The sequence below is a fragment of the Condylostylus longicornis genome, unplaced genomic scaffold (genome assembly GCF_029603195.1).
Source record: "Condylostylus longicornis isolate FDR11 unplaced genomic scaffold, ASM2960319v2 ptg000001l, whole genome shotgun sequence".
Classification (NCBI taxonomy): domain Eukaryota; kingdom Metazoa; phylum Arthropoda; class Insecta; order Diptera; family Dolichopodidae; genus Condylostylus; species Condylostylus longicornis.
In genome coordinates, this window is record NW_026577970.1 from 3388686 (window position 1) to 3408538 (window position 19853).

General features: G+C 25.9%; 1 protein-coding gene across 1 annotated transcript in view; it reads left to right on the top strand.

The window, feature by feature from the left end:
* The window catches only part of LOC129618992 (homeobox protein unc-4-like), a 104383-nt gene extending 85054 nt beyond the window's left edge, over positions 1-19329 (top strand). Inside the window, exons 2-5 of the mRNA XM_055534039.1 lie at positions 3571-3749; positions 18188-18327; positions 18633-19012; positions 19157-19329. Of these exons, the coding sequence (XP_055390014.1) occupies positions 3571-3749; positions 18188-18327; positions 18633-19012; positions 19157-19329 (872 nt within the window). The remainder of the gene's footprint in view (positions 1-3570; positions 3750-18187; positions 18328-18632; positions 19013-19156) is intronic.
* The last annotated feature ends 524 nt before the right edge of the window (positions 19330-19853 follow it).

The window sequence follows — 19853 nt, forward strand, 5'->3', positions numbered from 1 at the left end:
ATAAGAAAAAAATAAAAATACTGAAAAATAGGGCCTATAAAATCTTGACTATAAGAAATGGTTTTTGTGCTACATCTTTTATACCATAAAACATTTTTTCATGTTTGAGAACTTAAATTAAAGTTTAACAGCTGGGAAAAATTTTATAAAAAAAAATTTCAAGGTTTCAAAAAATTTCTTACGAAATTATCCAACTGAAAAAAATAAAGGGAAAAATTTGATTTTCCCAAAAGTTCGAATGCTTGGTATTCCGAAGGTACATAAAATACAGAATCAAGCAACATGTTTATTTTAAGCCCTTTACTAGGCATTTCAGAAACTGTTTGTTTGAAGCCCCATCTTTTTCAGAACGGAAGTTATAATCAAAAAACGTTGAACAAGTAAAAATTTCGTGAAATTTCGTAAAAACCGCTGGAACTCGGACACCCTTGAGATTTGGCACCCAGTCCGAAACGAAAGTTTTACCCGTTCCTCTAACCAATGATATATGCTGTTGTATACCTTTCTGAATCACCTTGTATATACATAAGCGAATCCAAATCTTTAGCGTAATAACCATATTGTTTAACCTAGTATAATACTATCTAAAAGTGTGTCTTTAATCTAGAACTTAAATTAATTAGAACTTAATTTTTAAATCGTATACTTTGGTTAGCTATACCTTGGTTTTTTCTGTACTAAGGAAGATACTGCCATTTTTCTGTTGGATTACTAGAGTATTTTTATTGAAAAATGATAAATTTAAGTTTATTAAAAATATCCGAGAAAAATTAGCGGTACATTTTAGATGTATAACTATTCTTTGCTGCGGCTTAGATTCGTACCAAAAAGTCACGAATTCAGTCAACTAGATTATGTTAATTTTCCTTAAAAAAATATATTCATTCAACATTGCTTCAAATTAAACAATAATTGCATGTACCTATAAGGGTTGACATGAATAACATTAATATCCAAATTATACTTACGTATACAAGATTAGGGGACATGATCTTAAACGTATATTGATTTAAAACATAAGTACAAAAAATATAATCGTTATTAAACGAGTACAATTCCGATAAATGCATCATTAATGACATCATAAACAGTTAGAACAATAATATTAAAAACAAACGGTTGTTTACATAATAAACAGTTATGATTTTGTTTTTTTTCTCTCTTGTTGATTTTCTCTATTTATTTAAGCAATTGACTTTTTTGTTTTCTTAACTAACTAAATAAATAAGAAACCCGAAAATCATTCGATAATAACAAAAAGAACATTCTAAAAATCAAACAAAAAACATTTCAAGTCTAATTACAAAATAATTTATTGGGAATTATTTTTTATTCAATTTCTCACTTTTGTCGGACGCGCTTGGGTGGGGTAAAGTTTTGACTCTTTCCTAACGTATTCCTTTTTTTTTGGAAAAAAATCACACATAATTTTTTTTTTTTAATTTTTTTATAAATAGTTTGGTTTATTCATAAAAAACGCCAAAAATTAAAAACAAATTTTTTTTTTGTTAAATTTTTTAACCCTTCAATATATTTTAAACCTTTTTTTTTCTTCGAATTTTTTTTTGTCTGTCTGCTTAGGGGTGACAATTTTTTGTTCATTAGCACGCGTTTTATTTTTTCAGTACGACAAAAATAAAATTTTTTTTATGACGAGTTTTTTTTCGGCCTTCTTTTGAGAAAAACTTTACATAAAGGTGAAAAATAAAACCTACATGTCAGAAAGTATACACGCACATAGTACCATGTGTTATTTTGGCATTATTCTAAAATGGTTACGCGTAATGCTTGCTTCGAACTTACGCCTGCTTTGCTTTTTTTTTATAATTAACAAAACGTTGCAGAGTTGAATCAATTTTATGCTTTTTTCCAATGATATACGAAAAATTTTTAAGAAAAAAATTTAATTTAAAAAAAAATTTGGTTGGATTGGAATTGGGTTTGAGTTATGAAACATAATTATAAGACAATATAAAAATTGCCTCGTAAAAAACATATTTTTGGAAAAAAATCAGTTATTTTATTGCTACAACTGGCAGAAAAAAAACTGTACACTTTCAACCTCGCAGATTAGAAAATTTCTGGGTAAACATAAAAAACTTTCTGGGTAAGCGTTTTTTTCTGCTGTATAATAGTTTGTTTTAGAAAAACAAAAAACAATTTGTTTGAACCCTTCCAAAAAAACTTTTTATCTTTCATTATCCTTTTTATTTTTAAATAAAATTTTTGAGTAACGTGACAAAAAACAAAGCAAATAAGAACAGTATACAAAAATATGAAAAGTGAAAATTGCGTTTGTTTTGGGTGCGTGTTTGACTGATCATCAGCCTGTTTACCCCTAAAATTAACCCCCATTGACTTTTTTATTTAACATTATTTACTTTTTATTTGTTCTAGATTAACTAAATATGTAATTCTTATTGGATTACTGCCTTTTGTTATTAATCATGTGGGAATTGTTTTTTGTAATATTTTACCAATAATCATATATGCTTACAATTATTATATACTTCATTTACAATAATATGAAGTTAATTTGAATATGAATAATATGAAACGAATTTGAATTTGAGTAACTTACTCTTAAAAAATAAAATGCTCTATGAAAGTGTTTGCTTTGCTTTGAAAGCATGGGAAAGTCTTAAGTAAATAAAGTAGTTAAAGATAAATAATTATTGAATTTATAGCACTTGATCTTGTTTATTTGTACATCATTGTAATATTTGGTTTAAAATTTATAACAGCAATCAAACATGATAATGTTGATTGAAATTCCAAATCAAATCTGTAAAGGGTATAACAATAGGGGCAGTGAAAAAGTTTGCTTTAACTAAAAATTAAGGAAATTAGTAGTCTAAACTATCGTATGTGAAATGGTACATTTCTCCTTTTAATCATTTCAGTTCAAAGTTTTCATTTATACAACTTTGAATCTAAGTAAGGAAAACGGTGTATTGGAACAATTTCCTTACCTTACACAGTACAATTAAGAGTAATCATTCTAGAAAAGTTTATGGTAATATAAAATTTAAAGTTTATTGCTAGCTATAATTTAGTTAAGGCATAACGGTTTGGATTGTAGGATGGTTACTGTTACATCTTCTTCTTTTTTAGATTGCGATAGATATTTCTAGGAGGCATGCTATTTAAAATTAGCTGAAAACCGATTCTAGATGACGGTCAACACATACATAGTTCCATATGATAGAGGAAGCAATTCCTAAATTTTTAACATAATTTTCAAATTTTAGTTTGGATAATTTATCTTGACATTAACCTTTCTAGTGGGTTGGAAAAGCTCTTTTAATGACAATGAATATTAATAACCTTATGGTTAGTTTTCGATTTCTGTTATTGATTAAGTAATCGTGGGAAAATATCTTAGAAAAAAAAAACTTTAAACATTGAAGGTGTTGAAACTGAAAATTAAATGTTTGGGTGCTCACTGGGCAAGATCAAGTCAAATGGAAATGAATTTTGCATCAATGTATGATTATTTTAAAAAAATTTCTAACACCAATATTTTATTTTACATTATTTAATCATTTATTTTTTTTTTCAAATCTTCAGGTTCAGCAGCTGATGGTGATGATGAAAATAGTGCATCAAAACGTCGTCGTAGTAGAACAAATTTTAATTCATGGCAATTAGAAGAGTTAGAAAGAGCATTTTCGGCTAGCCATTATCCAGATGTATTTATGAGAGAAGCATTAGCAATGAGATTAGATTTAAAAGAAAGTCGTGTTGCGGTAAGTGTACTATTGTTATACAGACATCGAAAACTTAGTTTCATTAGTAAGATGTAGAAAAAGAAGAAGATTATTTAAAATTATTAATTATATTTTAAAAACAAAAATTTATTCAATCAATTAATTTAAAATTTGATAAATGTTAGAAATAAAATTTTGTTGAGAAAACTTATTTGCAACCCAAAAGTGAAGAATGTTAATTTGATAATACTAAATTTTTACCAATTGAATTTCATTTCCAAACCCACTGGGCAATTTTATTTTAATTAAACTATAAAATTAAAGGTTTAAGCTTTTTATAATAAATTTATAAAAAACATCAATTTATTCCGAAATGTTAAAGGTTAATTTTGCCAATCGATTGAAATATTAATTAAGATTAATGTGACTTAAAGAAAAAAATTTGAACAATTATTGTACAACTCAAATATTTTTTCACAATAGCGTCGGAATTACACGATACTCTCTTAAACTATATAGAAGACGGAAAATTAATAAAACGTGGTTATATTTTTGATTTAAGTGATTGCATAACTTGAAATTTATATCAATCGTATATAATTCAGGGTCAAGTAAGATAAAAGTTGAATAGGGACAAAGAGTATATGTATATGTGATTGTGCATACCTCATGCTATTATATGTTTGTTGGCTAATAATGTTCTGAAAACATTCTGCGACCCAAAAAGAGTCCTTAGCAGAAAATAAAAAATACAAACTACTTAAAGAATTTGACTCATTTAAAACAAGAGTATATTAGGCTACATTATATGAATGTCCTGAAATTTTTTGTGCTACATTATCCTCTAAAATTAAAAAAACCAAGAACAAGAAAATAATATAGTAAGTCCCTAATAATGATTCACTTTTACAACATATAACATGGTCCAAGTAAAAATTAGCGAATTGTAACGAATTTGAGGTTTTAAGAGCTACATAACGTATATAAATTAAAGCCATTTTAAAAATTTCTCCATATAGCTCAAAATCTTACTTTTAAAATTATATACCAAACGACGCTATAACATTTCATTTAAGATATTCTCATTCCAACCCTACCTTTACAAATTTCAAGGTTAAATAAAAGGATTGTCTTTATCTAAGTTTGCATTTGGTTACCCTCATCATATTGAATTGAAATATTTTTTACGTTTGAAGGAACAGATTTTTAAACTCATGAGTTAAAATATATAGCATACTAATACAATTATATAGCAAAATAAATTTCAACTTCAACTAAAAATTGGAAAAAAAACTGTATTACAAAAATAATATTCCGAAACCGAATGTATTGACAATTATTGAAAAACATTCATTCGACTTTTCCTTTAAAATTTTCAAAAAAAAAATCAACTCTAATAAATAAATTTATTTAAAAAAAATTTGTGTAATTTTTTTATGTGAAGTAACGTCCCTTTTTTTAACCCTTTTTTTTACTTCTTGTGACGAAATTGTTTTAAAATTGACATTTCGTGTTTAAAAATCATTTTCCGAATAAAAATTTGCAATGAAAAAATAATCATTTTTCCAACATATTTTTTTTTTGAAGTTTTTCTCTTTTATATCGAATTTTGTTCTTCGAATTTTCAATTTTCTTTTCTACAAAAACAATAAAATGCTTTTATGTACGATTTGTTTTTTTATTTTTCCATAATTTTGCAATATATTTTAGATCAAATTGAAAATAAAATGATTTAATTTTTTTAAATTATATCGGAAAAAAATAGAAAAATGTAAAAAATTAAAAATTACAAAATGATTACATAAAAAGAAAACAATAATTTTTAAAAATATAAAATACATACATAAAAATAAGAAAATACGCCCTCTACAAGTTACGAAAAAAAGAAATGTTGAAGACAGAAACGTACTAAGGTAAAAGCGAAATATTTAAAGGCTATTTGCAAAATTATTATTTGTTTTTTCGCGAGGTAAAGAATTACTGAAAGAGCTCTACGCGAGAGTTAAAATTGTTCTACTTCATCTAACTCATTAAATAAAACGAGAAAAAATAGAGTTGCGAATATGCGATCCTATGTGCGAATGAATATGTCAAGCTGACTATGGGACAGACTATGACTTTAAGTTGCCGTATTACCATATTAATTTATGCAAAATTTCAGTACTCCGGGGTTTCTATAATATGGATAAACTACTATTAAAGTTGAATCGCAGCTATCAGAAAGAGTCAAGCAATTTCAACAAATTTTATCAAACACATTGGCCCTACTAACATATTCGCTTGTGTGAAATTTCAATATCACAACTTTTATGGTTTCTGATATATTTCCAAATAACTTTTAAAGTTGTAAGGCAACTACCCGAACCAGTACACCCATCATATCCAATTTAAATAAGGTTCTGGCTATTACTATAATAAATCATTTATGAAAATTTGGTGAACTTAGCTCAATTAGTTTCTGAGTTACCATTGGGACAGACGGACGGACCGGCAAAACTAAATCGACTTAGAATTCGACACTGATCAAAAACATACACTTTTGTCTATATCTAAGACCGTTATTTCTTAGGGTTACAAACGGTAAGGCAAATTTAGTATACCGTTCGAACATACATACTTTCGTACGGGTATAATGAAGAAATATAGATTTTCATGAAAATCGGTGCAGTCTTAGCTGAAACACAGGGGCTCATAAATAAGGAAACTAACAGGCAAGTGTTTATCTTAAAGTAATTGTGATTCAATTCATCTTCAATGTGGAAAAATACATTTAACACACAAAAAATTTTAACAATCCCTAAACTTTAAAATCTTTTCACAATTTATTGTAGATTAGTGAGTTAAATGATTGTAAGTGGTGATTTTCCTTATGAACTAATTCGATTTTGCCTTCCTGCAGGTACCTTGTTATCCGCTCCTGGTTTTATAAAAAAAAATCATCTTAAAAATTTTTGCATGTAAAAATATTTTCCTACGAAGAGAAGAGAAGGAAACAAAAAAAGAATGTAAAGTTTTTATTTTAATTTTTTATTTATTTTTTTTTTTAGCCTTTTTCTATGAGCAGAGTTTTATGAAGGTCGATAAAATTTTATGGTTAGTTGAATTTCAATTATACATTTATTTATTTTTGAATTATTTTAAATACAAAAGTTTTCAATTTTACAAATTGGAAATGAAAAAAATAAAAATTGTAAAATATGGAAAATGAAATAAAATTATAATTGATATCGTGATCATAATCAATTTATTAAAAAACAAAAATGAAACGAAATTAAATTTAAATTTTTATTTTATATAAAAACGGAATTATTAAAAATTTTAGAATGAAAATGATTCTTAACAACTGATAGGAAATGAAGCCATTTTTAAATATTTTTTAACATGATTACAACCAAACTAAAGTTCCATTTGTTTTAGTTATAGTAGTTCTAGTTAATTTGATTGTAAAGAAAACTTTGAAATTTATTTTTTGAAAAGTTTGGATTCATTTAGAAAAAAGAAATTTATGACATTTTTGTAAAATTTTACAACAAAATATAAAATAATACAAAATTATAAATAAAAAATTTCTTTGGAAATAGAAACTAACCTAAAAACATTGCTTGACCTACATTTTCCAAAACGTTCAAGGTTTAAGTAGTTTCTGTCCAGTACTTGAATATGTAAAAATATTAATCCAACTTTATGCTCATTTTTGTGATTATTTGTTAGAAGTTGGAAGTTGGATATATGTTAAACTAGATTATAGATCATGTTATGTGTGTGTGAATACCATATTTTAAAAATCGCATAAAAAAATTTCAATAATTAAAAATCACAAATTATTTTGTAAATTATTATAATATTTAGTAGAATAAGTTTAGGTTCACTTTAACAGTGAAAGTATCAAAGCTTTAGTATATAAGTGAACATAAAAATGTAACTGTTTCCCATATGGTGCCAAATAATTTCAGGGATTCAGGAATATGCATTTTTTGCATTTTTTGCAAATGTGTCAATTTAACACGTTTTACTGGCAAATCTGTGAGCAATAGATGAAAATGCTACATGGGTTAACTTTTAGACCTTATTGTAGCGCATCGAAAAATAGAAAAAAATAATAATAACAAAAATTTTTGAGAAATTTCGGGTTTTGTAAAAAAAATTTCAAGAAAAAAAGAAAAATTTGGATTTTGACGAGCTGCATCTCGAAAACTATGGCTCAAATCAAATTAATTGTAAGACTAAAAATAAAAAACAATGAATCGCCTGTGAAAAAAATTCCCAATGATAACTCTATGTTGTATGGTTCTGAAGTTATAAGTATTTATTTATATGCAGAAAAAGTCCGGAATTTTTTTTCAACTGGCTGTAGCTCGAAAACAAGAACGTCTGCAGATCCCCCCTCCTCATTTCAATTTATTACTGGAAATTGATCAAAAAATCAATCTCTTAAATTATTTTCCACCTTATGCGAAACATCCTGTATATTACAATTACAAGATCCTAAAATAAATTTCCATTCTGCAAAAATCCAAAATATTTAGAAAAATCCTTTTTTTTTATGCAAGAACAAATTTGAGTTCATTTGTGTAAAATATGCCGAATATAATAATAACTATGCATGTTATATACTTACGAAATTTAACTAAAGCAAAATAATAATATGTATGTTTCAGGTTATTTACAAGTCTTCAAATTAGAGGCACTTTTTGAAAATTTCGACCAAAAAGTTACTTTAATATTTTATTTCAATATTCATTTCTAAACCTGCAATCAATACTGAACGTTCAATACTGAACCAGCAATAGTTTTAATTTTCAAATTGAAAATATTGGTATGTACCTTCTTTATTATTCCAGCATTTTCCTACACGTAGGATGGAACTATCAAAGTCATAAAAACACCTTGGTGTAAGAAGTTGGCCATGAATGCGCCAGTTTTTGTTGCCCTCAAGTACAATTTCTTCAACTTTTATGATTTCATATTCATTACTTTTTTACTATTTTTTCTTATACCTTCTTTATTTAATTTTATTTTTCTTAAAAATTTTTATATTTTTTTAAATTTGTCAATTAAAATATTATTGGTAATAATTTCCAAACTTCCATAACCAGTATGTATGCATGTATATGATATGTTTCACTTTAATATTTTCCTCCTGTATATTCTTATAATTATAAGAATATAGTAAAATCTTGAGTGCGCTGCTTTGAACACTTATTTCACACATTCATTAAAAAAGTTTTATATACACGCATATATACATTAAAATACACACATATAAACATTAATATTCTAAAAAACATTATTACAATAAACGTAAAAAAAAACTAATGGCGACTTTTAAAGTTCACGCACGTGTTGCAGGTGTTTCATTAATTTACTTATTATCGTAGTTTTGTTTTATCTTTTTCATTTTTTCCAAATAGATTTTCATGTAATCATTAAATGTCGGACACAATGCCAGAAAAAAACTATTTAAAAACAATTTTAAAAGAATTTTTATTACCGTTTAAAAAAAATGTCCTTTTTTCAATATATAAATTCTCAGTTACGCAATGGCTTGGAAAAAAACTAAAGATGAGCAAAGCCAAGGTATAAAACAAAAAGATCCATGTTAAGAGCAACAATCATTTGAAAAAATTATTCATACATTTTTACTCTTTTTGCCATTATTTCCTTCTTTTCTTAGAGCTTCTTCTTTCTTTCTCCTTCATTCTTATGGTTTTTATATAATTTAATTGAAAATTCTGTATAAAAATGGTGTTCTCTCACTTGCATTGCCTTAAAAAACGCTCATATTGGAATTTAATTTATTTATAAAAGAGAAGAGGTAGACAAAAAACCAACCAAAACAAATCATTTAGCTGTCGGGGTTTTTATTACTGTTTTTTTCTTTTGTTTCTCTTTTCAAAACGCAATTCAATTTTATTACCGTGTTTCCACTGTTCATTATCAGTCTCTCCAAAATTCTCCACTTTTTTCTATTCCATTAGGTTTTATTGGAAATGAAAGAATAAAAAGCAAATACATAATATTCACATATTTACCATGCTGCCACAATTTTTTATTATTTATGTTGCCACAGCTTTATTTTTATCTTATTGTGCCACTAACTCCTTATTTAATAATTTAACATAGTGTATATTTTTTATATCACTTTTACATGGTACGGCGGTTTTAATATATGTATGTATGTATGTAAAATAAGCAGGGCGAATGTATCGTAGTGTAGAGTAGGCAAAATGAAAAGCTTAATTTACATTTTGCTTGGAAACACGTTGTTTATTACTGCAGGATTCTCTTTAAACTCTTTAGTGTCTAGGCGATCACTTACACTTACAGAAAATCCGATCAAGGACCGTATTTTTTCATCACAACTTTCTTTTTTTTTTTGTAGCTCCTCTTTAGCTTTATTTCAGTATTGTTTCTGTCTTCCTGGGTCATTAAATAATTGAACTTACATTCATGCTAGTTATCTAAGTGGTATAATTATTGTAATCCCGGCTTTGAATTATGTGCTTATTTGCATTCTTTCCTTGTTGAGAGTTGCTAATTCTATTTAAATTACCTTCAGTTTTAATCTCTAATCTTTCATGTGGATATTTACTTTTGGCACTACTTGATTAAACATATCTGTATTTCCTCTTTTCCTTATGATGTTAAATTTATTGTGGTGCATCATCTTACTTTGACTTTATTGATTACAACACTCATTAATTTGAGATCATAATATAAACTCAACATGATTTTTTCCTTGTTTGTACTTTTTTTAGAAGCTTGTTGTAAATGTATATATATTATTAAAAATTTTTATGTTTACATCAGTAAATTTTCTGCTGGATTACTAAATTCGCGTTTGAAGAAAATTTTTGCTTTACATCCAATATGATTTTTTCAAGGCAATGACATTTTTAGAAGATTTTCTTTAACTGCATTGTGTTGGCAATACTCCAAATTATAACATCCATTGTTAACGGTGATTATGTTGTATATTACAATGCATAAGAGTAAAAACACATTCACATGAAATACTGTAAACATACACGTATTTGAACTTAAGAGTCTGAAATGAAGATTGTAAAATAAAGAAGAAAAATCCCAGTAAAATAACGAAATCCGAAAATAAACATGAAAAGCAGAAAAGAAAAAAAAATTTATGATGAAGTTTGCATGGCTGCTTTAATAAAATTATTGTGGTGTTGCCGTTATTGCTTTTTCGTGACGTTTATAATAATATTGTTGCTATTTTTTCATTTCTTATTTTATTTGCTTTGCCTTTCTTTTTTCCATGTTCTGCTAACTGTTCTTTTCTCTTTTTTTAGTTTCTTCTGTGCCTTTATGTTTCATCATAAAGAAATCGGAATGGAGAGTTCTTTTTATTTTTTTTTATTATTATTTTGAGTAATTTGGTGTCGTTATAAATGTACATGTGCATGTGCGTGTATATAATTTTCTCTCTCCTTCGGAACCAAGAAAAGGCGCCTTTTTCACTATATTGAGTGTTACAATTTATAAACGAATTTAAAATCAAAAATAAAATTTATGACTACATACATATTATGCATACATATGCATTAAAAAATGTATTTTTAGTTTTTTTTATGTACATATGTGTGTATAATGTACACTCAATTCCTCTATAGTCTATACAAACGCACATCTATTTGCTGTTCGTTGTATATGTAAGTTTATGTATTTTTCTCATACCACAAAAAAACTCTACAAAAGTATTCTGCTTTTAGTTGAACGTGTTATTGGAGGGCGGAGTTGTTTAATTTTGTTTTATGTTGCATTGCATTTTAATTTATTTTTTATTTTTTTTATTTTTAATGTAAAAAAATTTTTCAAATTTAATTTATTTCTTCGGAATTTTTATATTTTTTACTTTGATTATTATAGTATAACTTTAAATAAGAAGGTTGATATTACGTTCTTTTGTTTTTGTAAAAGATTTAAATGTGTACTCACATAAAAAGAGGTGGAATAATTAATTTGGAGAGTTTTGCTTTATTGCTTGTTTTTATGACTTATTCCATAGAAGAAACGTCCAAATGCACTATTCTATACCTACATACATATATATACAACAAGTTCATAATATGTAGATGTGTTATTTAATTTACGAAGTTTATTAATGTGTTTTTTATGTTTCAATTATTTAATTGAATACATCAATGTCAAAACAAGTTTGGGCTTCATTGGATGAAGAAATTGGAAGTGAATAAATTAAAAACGCTAATTCTTCATATCGGTTTGACTATTTTTTTGTTCTGATAAACGAAATGCCTGGTACTTCTCCATGGCGACATTATTTTGATTCGAACACGCTAATAAAACTTTCCTTTTCAATAAACTTGAATCAGAACGCAAAATACGCAAATTTGGACAATGCTTGCATTTTTTTTCATGAGGTTGCATAATATACGAGTATATTTTATGCATTATTTTATTTATTCATGCATTAATTTCAGCACCTATTACAAAAAAAATAATTTCTTGCCGAATAGTGTTGTTCATTTGTACGATTCAGTTTTTTTTGGAAAAGTGCTACCAAAAAAGAAGTAAAAAAGTGCTTATTAGTTTCACTCTGTTCATCCATCATTCTGTCCGTTCTTTCTACACCCTTAAAGATAAATGAAATTTTATATCTTCGCTTTGAGTTTTTGTTTGAAATTTCATAACTTATTACTATTGAAAAAAATTTTTATCTTTCTCTGCCCCTCTTAAAGTTACTGCCTCTCAAAGACATAAAAATCCAATATTCTTGACTATTTACTGTTACGACACCATAAATATTTTTTAAATTCTGCAAACAAAGAAAGGTAGTGGCTAGTTTCTTCTACCTTGGTATAGCACAGTTCATTTTCAAATAAACAAAATGGACGTTAAAATTAATCTTTATCTAAATTCCATTTTTTGAAATTTTGGCTTCTGACACTTTTTAAAGGTTTATTTTATTAAAAGGATATTTATGTCAACCTCTCAAAATTTGTAATATTCGAATTTTTTGCACCATATATTTCCGAAGCTGCAAGAATTTTTAAATTTCTATAAATACAGAAATCTTACGGGAAATGCCATGTCAACAAAAAATATAATTATTTTTCTTAACCAACTTAATTAATCCTTGAATTCTATTCTAACATTATGTTAACACCTCTTTAAATTTTTTTTCAAAGATTGCATACATAGCTCATCCTAAATATATGCAGTCTTCAAAATTTTCTAGTATATGAATGAGAGTAATTTAATTGATTGTTTTCAAAACTTGTTAAAGTGAAAAGCGCTACTTTACAAGCCATTGGTCCCAGCGTTCCCACTTGGATACAATTGTATCCATTTGGATACATTTTTGCTTTAAATTTGAGCTTGGATACAAAGATACTCAAATCTGCTAAAATGCCGAAATTGGCTACATTTTAAAATTTTGCTGAAATATGGATACATTTTTTTTCAAACACTAAATAAATATTACAAAACAGTTAAAATGCTGCTAATATTAAATCGCGAAGTTGCTTTATCTTCAATAAATGTTATTTGCTGGCCATTCTAAGCAGGTTTCCGAATTTTTTACAAGAAAGTAAAAAAATACATACTTTATTAACTGCCTCTTCCTGTATTCAAATTTAGAAAATTTATACAAGAACATAGTTCAACAACTACAGAAGGCATATATGCATATGTTTTTTCTGACCTTAATTTTCACATTTAAAATATAATAGAAGTTGTATGTGATTTCTTAAAGAATTTACTATAAATAACAAAACTCATATTGTGGAATAAAGCAAATTAATATTAATTATGGGCTAATTTGTACAAAATAAGACGACTTATTATAATAATGCTATTTTACGAGGTTGGATACATTTTTTTCTCGAAATTGGATACATTTTGTTTTTTCCGAGTGGGAACACTGATTGGTCCAACCCAACTTTATTTAAAAACCGATTTATTTTTATAGCTTATAATAAGCAGAGGAAACTTGTAAGGTTTTTGACCGAAAGCGCAGCAAAACGACGGAAATATTCTTCAAATCTATAGAGGTCAGCTAAGAGTCAATAGAAATAATTAATTTAATTACTTATTTGCCACCAGATACCCTCTAAACAGATATTTCCTCAGTGAAGTGAAAATACATATTTTTCATTCTGGTTTGCTACACATTTATGTCGAAACACTTTACTGAAATATGAATAAGTTCAGTTTTTTAAATCTGAACGTTTAAGATTTTTTATAGTCGGTTATAAAAGAAATTTCCTCATTTTCATTCAATAATTCTAAATTCCCACACCAAGAAGAAAAATAAAATTTTCGTGCGTTTTTAAAATCTGTTTAAAGAAATCAAAAACAAAAAACAAATTTGTCAACAGTCCTGGTGATTTTCGGACTGCTGCTTCCTTTAATTTAATTTGAATATTCTTGTACTAAGAAAATAATTTTCAAAAAATTTAATTCTTTATAAAAAACTTACTCTTTAGGGTTTAAGAGACACCGTTTGTACATAAATTAATTTTAAGTACTTTAGAAATTGGGACAAGCTCCGGTTCAAAGTAGGAGTATCATAACATACTCAAATTGAAAAGTATTGAACTTCAATAATAATTTAAAGAACAAGACCACATGCACACCACCGTTCGCTAATTTAATTAACAATTAGCATAAATATTTCTTCTACAACTTTAATCACCAAAAGAAAACGTAGTAGCATTGAACTGTAATTTTATTCCCTGTTTTAAAGATTATTGAAGGAAAAATGTTTTTTCCTAATTTTATATATTAATTTGATGCTAACAAAGATTGCTTTACTAAAAGTCATTAACACATATAATTCCTGTACTCCATGAACGGAAAATATACGAAGGAATAGAATAAAATAAAATATTGATTCCTATGGAAATGATACTTTCTTCGAGGAATAATAGAATAACCATATCCTTACACCGATATTATTCTTAATACAAATGCATATAATCTACACACAAAAAAAAAACTTAGTAATAATTACCAAAAACTGAGTATAAACTACTATTTTTCATGGTACTTTTGTGCTAACAAGTAAATTTGGTAAAAACGACAAATCTTTTACCAAATATTTTGGTAAAAGTCTTAAAATTTAAAATTGACACTTATACTAATAAAAATGGTAGGAATGACGAGCATTCATGGTAAAAGTGACAAAAACAAATGGTAATAATTACCAATATACTTTGGTAAAAATAAAAAATGGCATTGGTAAATTTTACAAGTACATATGGTAACAATAACAAATGAGAAGGGTAATTATTACCAATACGCTTTGGTAAAAATAAGAAATGGTACTAGTAAGTTTCACAAATATATATACTAATAATAAAACTGGAAATTGTAATTATTACCAAACGTACAAGTAAAAGTGATATGGCAAGAATCGTCTTTTTATTTCAGTTTTCTTTTCATTTACCAATTCATTTAATATTAACTGAGATGATACTTATGGAATCTGAAATTACTTAAAAAAAACTTGTTAATAAATTGTTTTTCTATTTTAAATTTTTATTTAGACATTTAATTCACTTCAATTTTTTTTAATGTTAATTATATAAAGTTAATATCAAAAGGAAACATTTTCGTGTTTAAAAATAACGTTTTAAATAAACTATACAAAAAAAAAGTTTAGAAAATTTTAACAAAAATCATAGCAGATATTACATAATGCTAAAATATTATTTTTCAGTAATACTACTTTGATTTATTTCATCAATTAGAATATTAACTGATGAATGATTAGTGTTGTTACATATTCCATAAAAAAAATTGGCGACGAAGCTCCAAAATAAATTGGCTTGAATTGGAAATTTTAAATTAAAAATGTAAAAAATTTTAAAACATGTATCTACTGCTTTTGCTATGGAATACATTTTGTATCTTATTCCATCGAAGTAAACTAATATTGCCTCTGGATTAGAGATACAACCTTGAGCAAGCAGCAGAGGTTGAATAGAATCTTGAGATTGATATTTTCTTGAATTAAATCTTCAACGTTTTGAGCTGTCCTTCCTATAATTATGAAGGCATTTTGTGAGTCTCGAATGGTAAATTTTTTTTTCCCTTTATCCACAGTTGTCCACAGGGTCTGACAATATTATGCAGTAAATACATCGTTGTGAGAGTTATACCATCTAAAATAGAAATATTGTAAATATTTTGTTAATCAATTTAAAAAATTTGAATACTACGGTTTAAGGTGTAATTTATTGTATTAGAGTAAAGTTTAAATTTTATGTCATGTAATTAAATCTTACTTTCAGAAAAATTTTCGTAATTTTGCAGAACTTCGATTAGTTCCTTTGAATTTTCATCTTTTATTCTCTCTGTGAATATTTCTCTCATTTTCAAATGAAAACTTGAAATATCTTACAGTGCATTTTTTGCATTGGGAAACAAGTTTAAAAAATCAATATCAAACTGCAATATAAGAAATTATACAATCACATAACGTATCTAATAATAAATATTGTTATATATGATTCCTTACCAGTTTATATCCCAATGGATTTTTGTACTGTAACCATTCTTTCAAAATGTCATTAGTTGAGGTCATGGCGGATATTTGTGTCAACCTATAATTGCTAGTTTTTTTCCAGATTTCTTCAAGCTCTGTGTGAGTCAATGATGGACCTTTTAAAATTTTTAAATATTCATTTAAATATACATTTATAATCACTATTTTTATTTAAGTAATGGAAAGTTTTTAAATGACGCAAAAAAATTACTAAATTATCGAAATTCTTCCTACATTTAAAACATTCTATAGTAAACATTTTAAATACTTTAGATTACGTACAACACATTAAAATTTTTAAACTAAATCTGAGCACAAATATTAACACGGTTTTTTTTAAGTTAAATACAGTCCCTAAAATTATATTTAATTGATACCACCACCAAATATATTCAAACAATAACCTTACATTTATTTGTTGCCAAACTGTAATTTTCTTCTCAAATTTTATTTGTAGACTTATTGGTAAATAAATAAGGCAATTAATTTCACTTTGTTTTATTTTTTATAATTTTATTATAACTAAAAATTTTTTAATTTTATTGTAGTTAAAACTTTTATAATTAAGTTATAAAACACTTCTTTCTCTTTGACGAACGAACAACGAAATGACGTGATACAACAAGCCGTTACTTTACCAAAAATTATTAGGAATTTGTTTTGTAATACTTACCAAGCTTTTGTAAAATCTACTTAAAGACATGGTAAAACTTATAAAATTAGTGGAATTTACAAAAGCAAATATGGTAGAAATTATTTTGTAAGTAATTTTTACCAATTTCATTTGTAAATTTTACCAAAAGTTTTGTTCCTCTAATAAAAAAACATGGTAATATTTTACTAAATTACTTTGTGAAATTAACAAATTCGTTTGTATGTACGTTACCAATAATTTTTGTTGTTTATACTAAGAAATTTGTTTCATTTACCAAAAAAAAATTTATTTTTACCAATTTTTTTTGCATAATTTACTAAGCTAATCGTAAATTATAATTTTACCATGTTTTTTTTACTTTTTTACCAAATTTTTTTGTTAATATAACCAAAATTGTGGAAAAATTTGGTAAATTTGACAAAAAAATTGTAAATATTACCAAAAAATGATTGTACAGCGTTTTTTACCAAATACTTAGTAAAAATTACAATTATTTTTTTTTGAGTGTATATAGATATAAACTTGTACAAAGTTTTATTGTAAAGTTCACGAAAGTAAAGGAAAAAGTTTAATATTTAATGAATAACCAAAAGTATGGTGAATAAATAGAATTTCTTCTCCTTTCCAAGATTTCTTACCAAACATTTTTACGTCTTCGATATACATGTACACTCATACATAATTCTGTGTGAATGTGCTGTCGAAATATTCTTTTCGATATTGAAAATAATGTGAAGTACATACAAACATAAAATAAATGGCACTAGAATAAGAAGAGAAAAATCGAAACCTATTATCTTTGACGAGACTTTTTTATTACAAATACTTTTTTTTCATATAACCATAGTGTGGCAAAAACAAAACCAAAAAGAACGTGAAATTACTCGCCGCCATTTTTTAACATATTTATTTCTATTTTAGGTTTTTATTGTGTATGAAAATTTGATAACAAAATAGGAAAACAAGCTTTTATTAACGATTGTGTATAAATGTTTTCAAAGAGTTACAAATTTTAGAAATAAAATCATGATAAATTGATAATAGTTTCATTTGGGACTTCGATACATCCTGTTTCTAAAAATAACTCACTCGTTTTTTTGAAAGACTATATGTACTATATGTATTTCGTATATTTTGCGTTATTTATATAGAAAATTGAAAAAGCAAACAAAATATTCGAAAAAGTGTTGTATGTACTCGAAAAGGTACAATAAGAACAAATGGGTTAAATTAGCGAAAAATTACCTCGTACTTATATGTAATAAAAAAATAAAACGCCATTTTTTTAATTTACAGGTATGGTTTCAAAATAGAAGAGCGAAATGGAGAAAAAAGGAACATACAAAAAAGGGTCCAGGTAGACCGGCACATAATGCACATCCTCAATCCTGTTCTGGTGAACCAATACCACCTAACGAATTAAAGGCGAAAGAAAGGTAAATTTCAAATATGTTAATACGAGTACTAATTGAGAATAAATATCATAAGATGCAATTCGCACTACACGAAATTTTAGAATTTTATTTATGAATTATAATAGTGTCGCTTGCTGTTAACTGGCAATTAGGAGTTACTTTTGCAAATTAAATAATTATTATAGATTTTAATGTGTCTATGAAATTGCTAAAATTGAAAATTAAACTAACTAAAATTTACTAACTAAGTAAATATATTAATAATTATTATTATCATTTTTATTTTTCTATATTTTGCTTATCCCACCAACCATTTGATCGAACAGGGCACGTCGACGTAAAAAATTAACGAAAGCAATTGAACGTCAAGCAAGAAAATTACGTGCTAAAGGTATTGCTGTCGATTTAGATGCACTTAAGGCTGAATATTTAGCACAACATCGTGGTACATTAAATTTAAATGAATCTGATATTGATGATGATGAAATACAAATTGATGTTGTCGGAGATGGTGATGATTCTGATGATGATGAACCAGAAGATTTTTCATTTAGAAGTTCATTTTTAAATAGTTGCAGTAATAATATTAATGGAAATTTAAATAATTTCAATTTGAGCAATAGTCCAAATAGTGGTATCAGTAATTATTGTAAAAGTGAAATTGATATTGACATTGATGGTAATAGAGATGGTAGAGATAGTAGTTGTAATAATATTGATGATAGACATTTAGATAATATAAATAACATTAACAATAATAATAGTAATATCAGTAATAATAATAACAATAATAATATAAATAATCATAATTTAAATAATAATAATATTAATAATAGAAATAATAATTTAGATGATCGTGATGATGTTATATGTAATGATGGTGATCGTGATTCATCACCAGTTTTAACTGATGATGGTAGTAATTTAATGCAAGATAATAATAGTAGTAGTGAACCACCGAAAAATTTAAGTATCAGACAAAATCCTTTTAGTATAGATTCATTATTGTATAATAATACGTGAAATCTAATTTTGAATAGAAGAAATTATGGAGATTTTAATTTTTAAATAATTTACAATTAATAATTATAGTAATGATGTTGAATGAAGAGAAATTTATGTAAAATAAATCTAAAAGTCAAAAAATTTAGTTTGAGATTTTGCTTTAAACCTTGACACATTTCAGTTAAAATTGTTTTCAATAATTTTAACCATTTTCTTCTTATATCGTACATGCTTAATAGTCTTTTACAATACATAGTATATGCTATATTTCACTAACAACGATTTTTGCCTATATAGTAAATTTAATTATGAAAATACAAATAACATTTGGTAATTAGAACTTCGATAAATTCTTAAATTTTCAAAGTACTTGCAATGGTCAACTATATCAATACTGGATATTCTTTTATCAAATCTTTCAGTTAATTTAAAAATTTATTGTTTGTGACCTAAATTGATTATTGCCAGAAATTTGTACTATGACAATTTGATAAAACACTAATTTTATCGTAAATTAATGTAAATTAAGAGTTCTTAAAGCT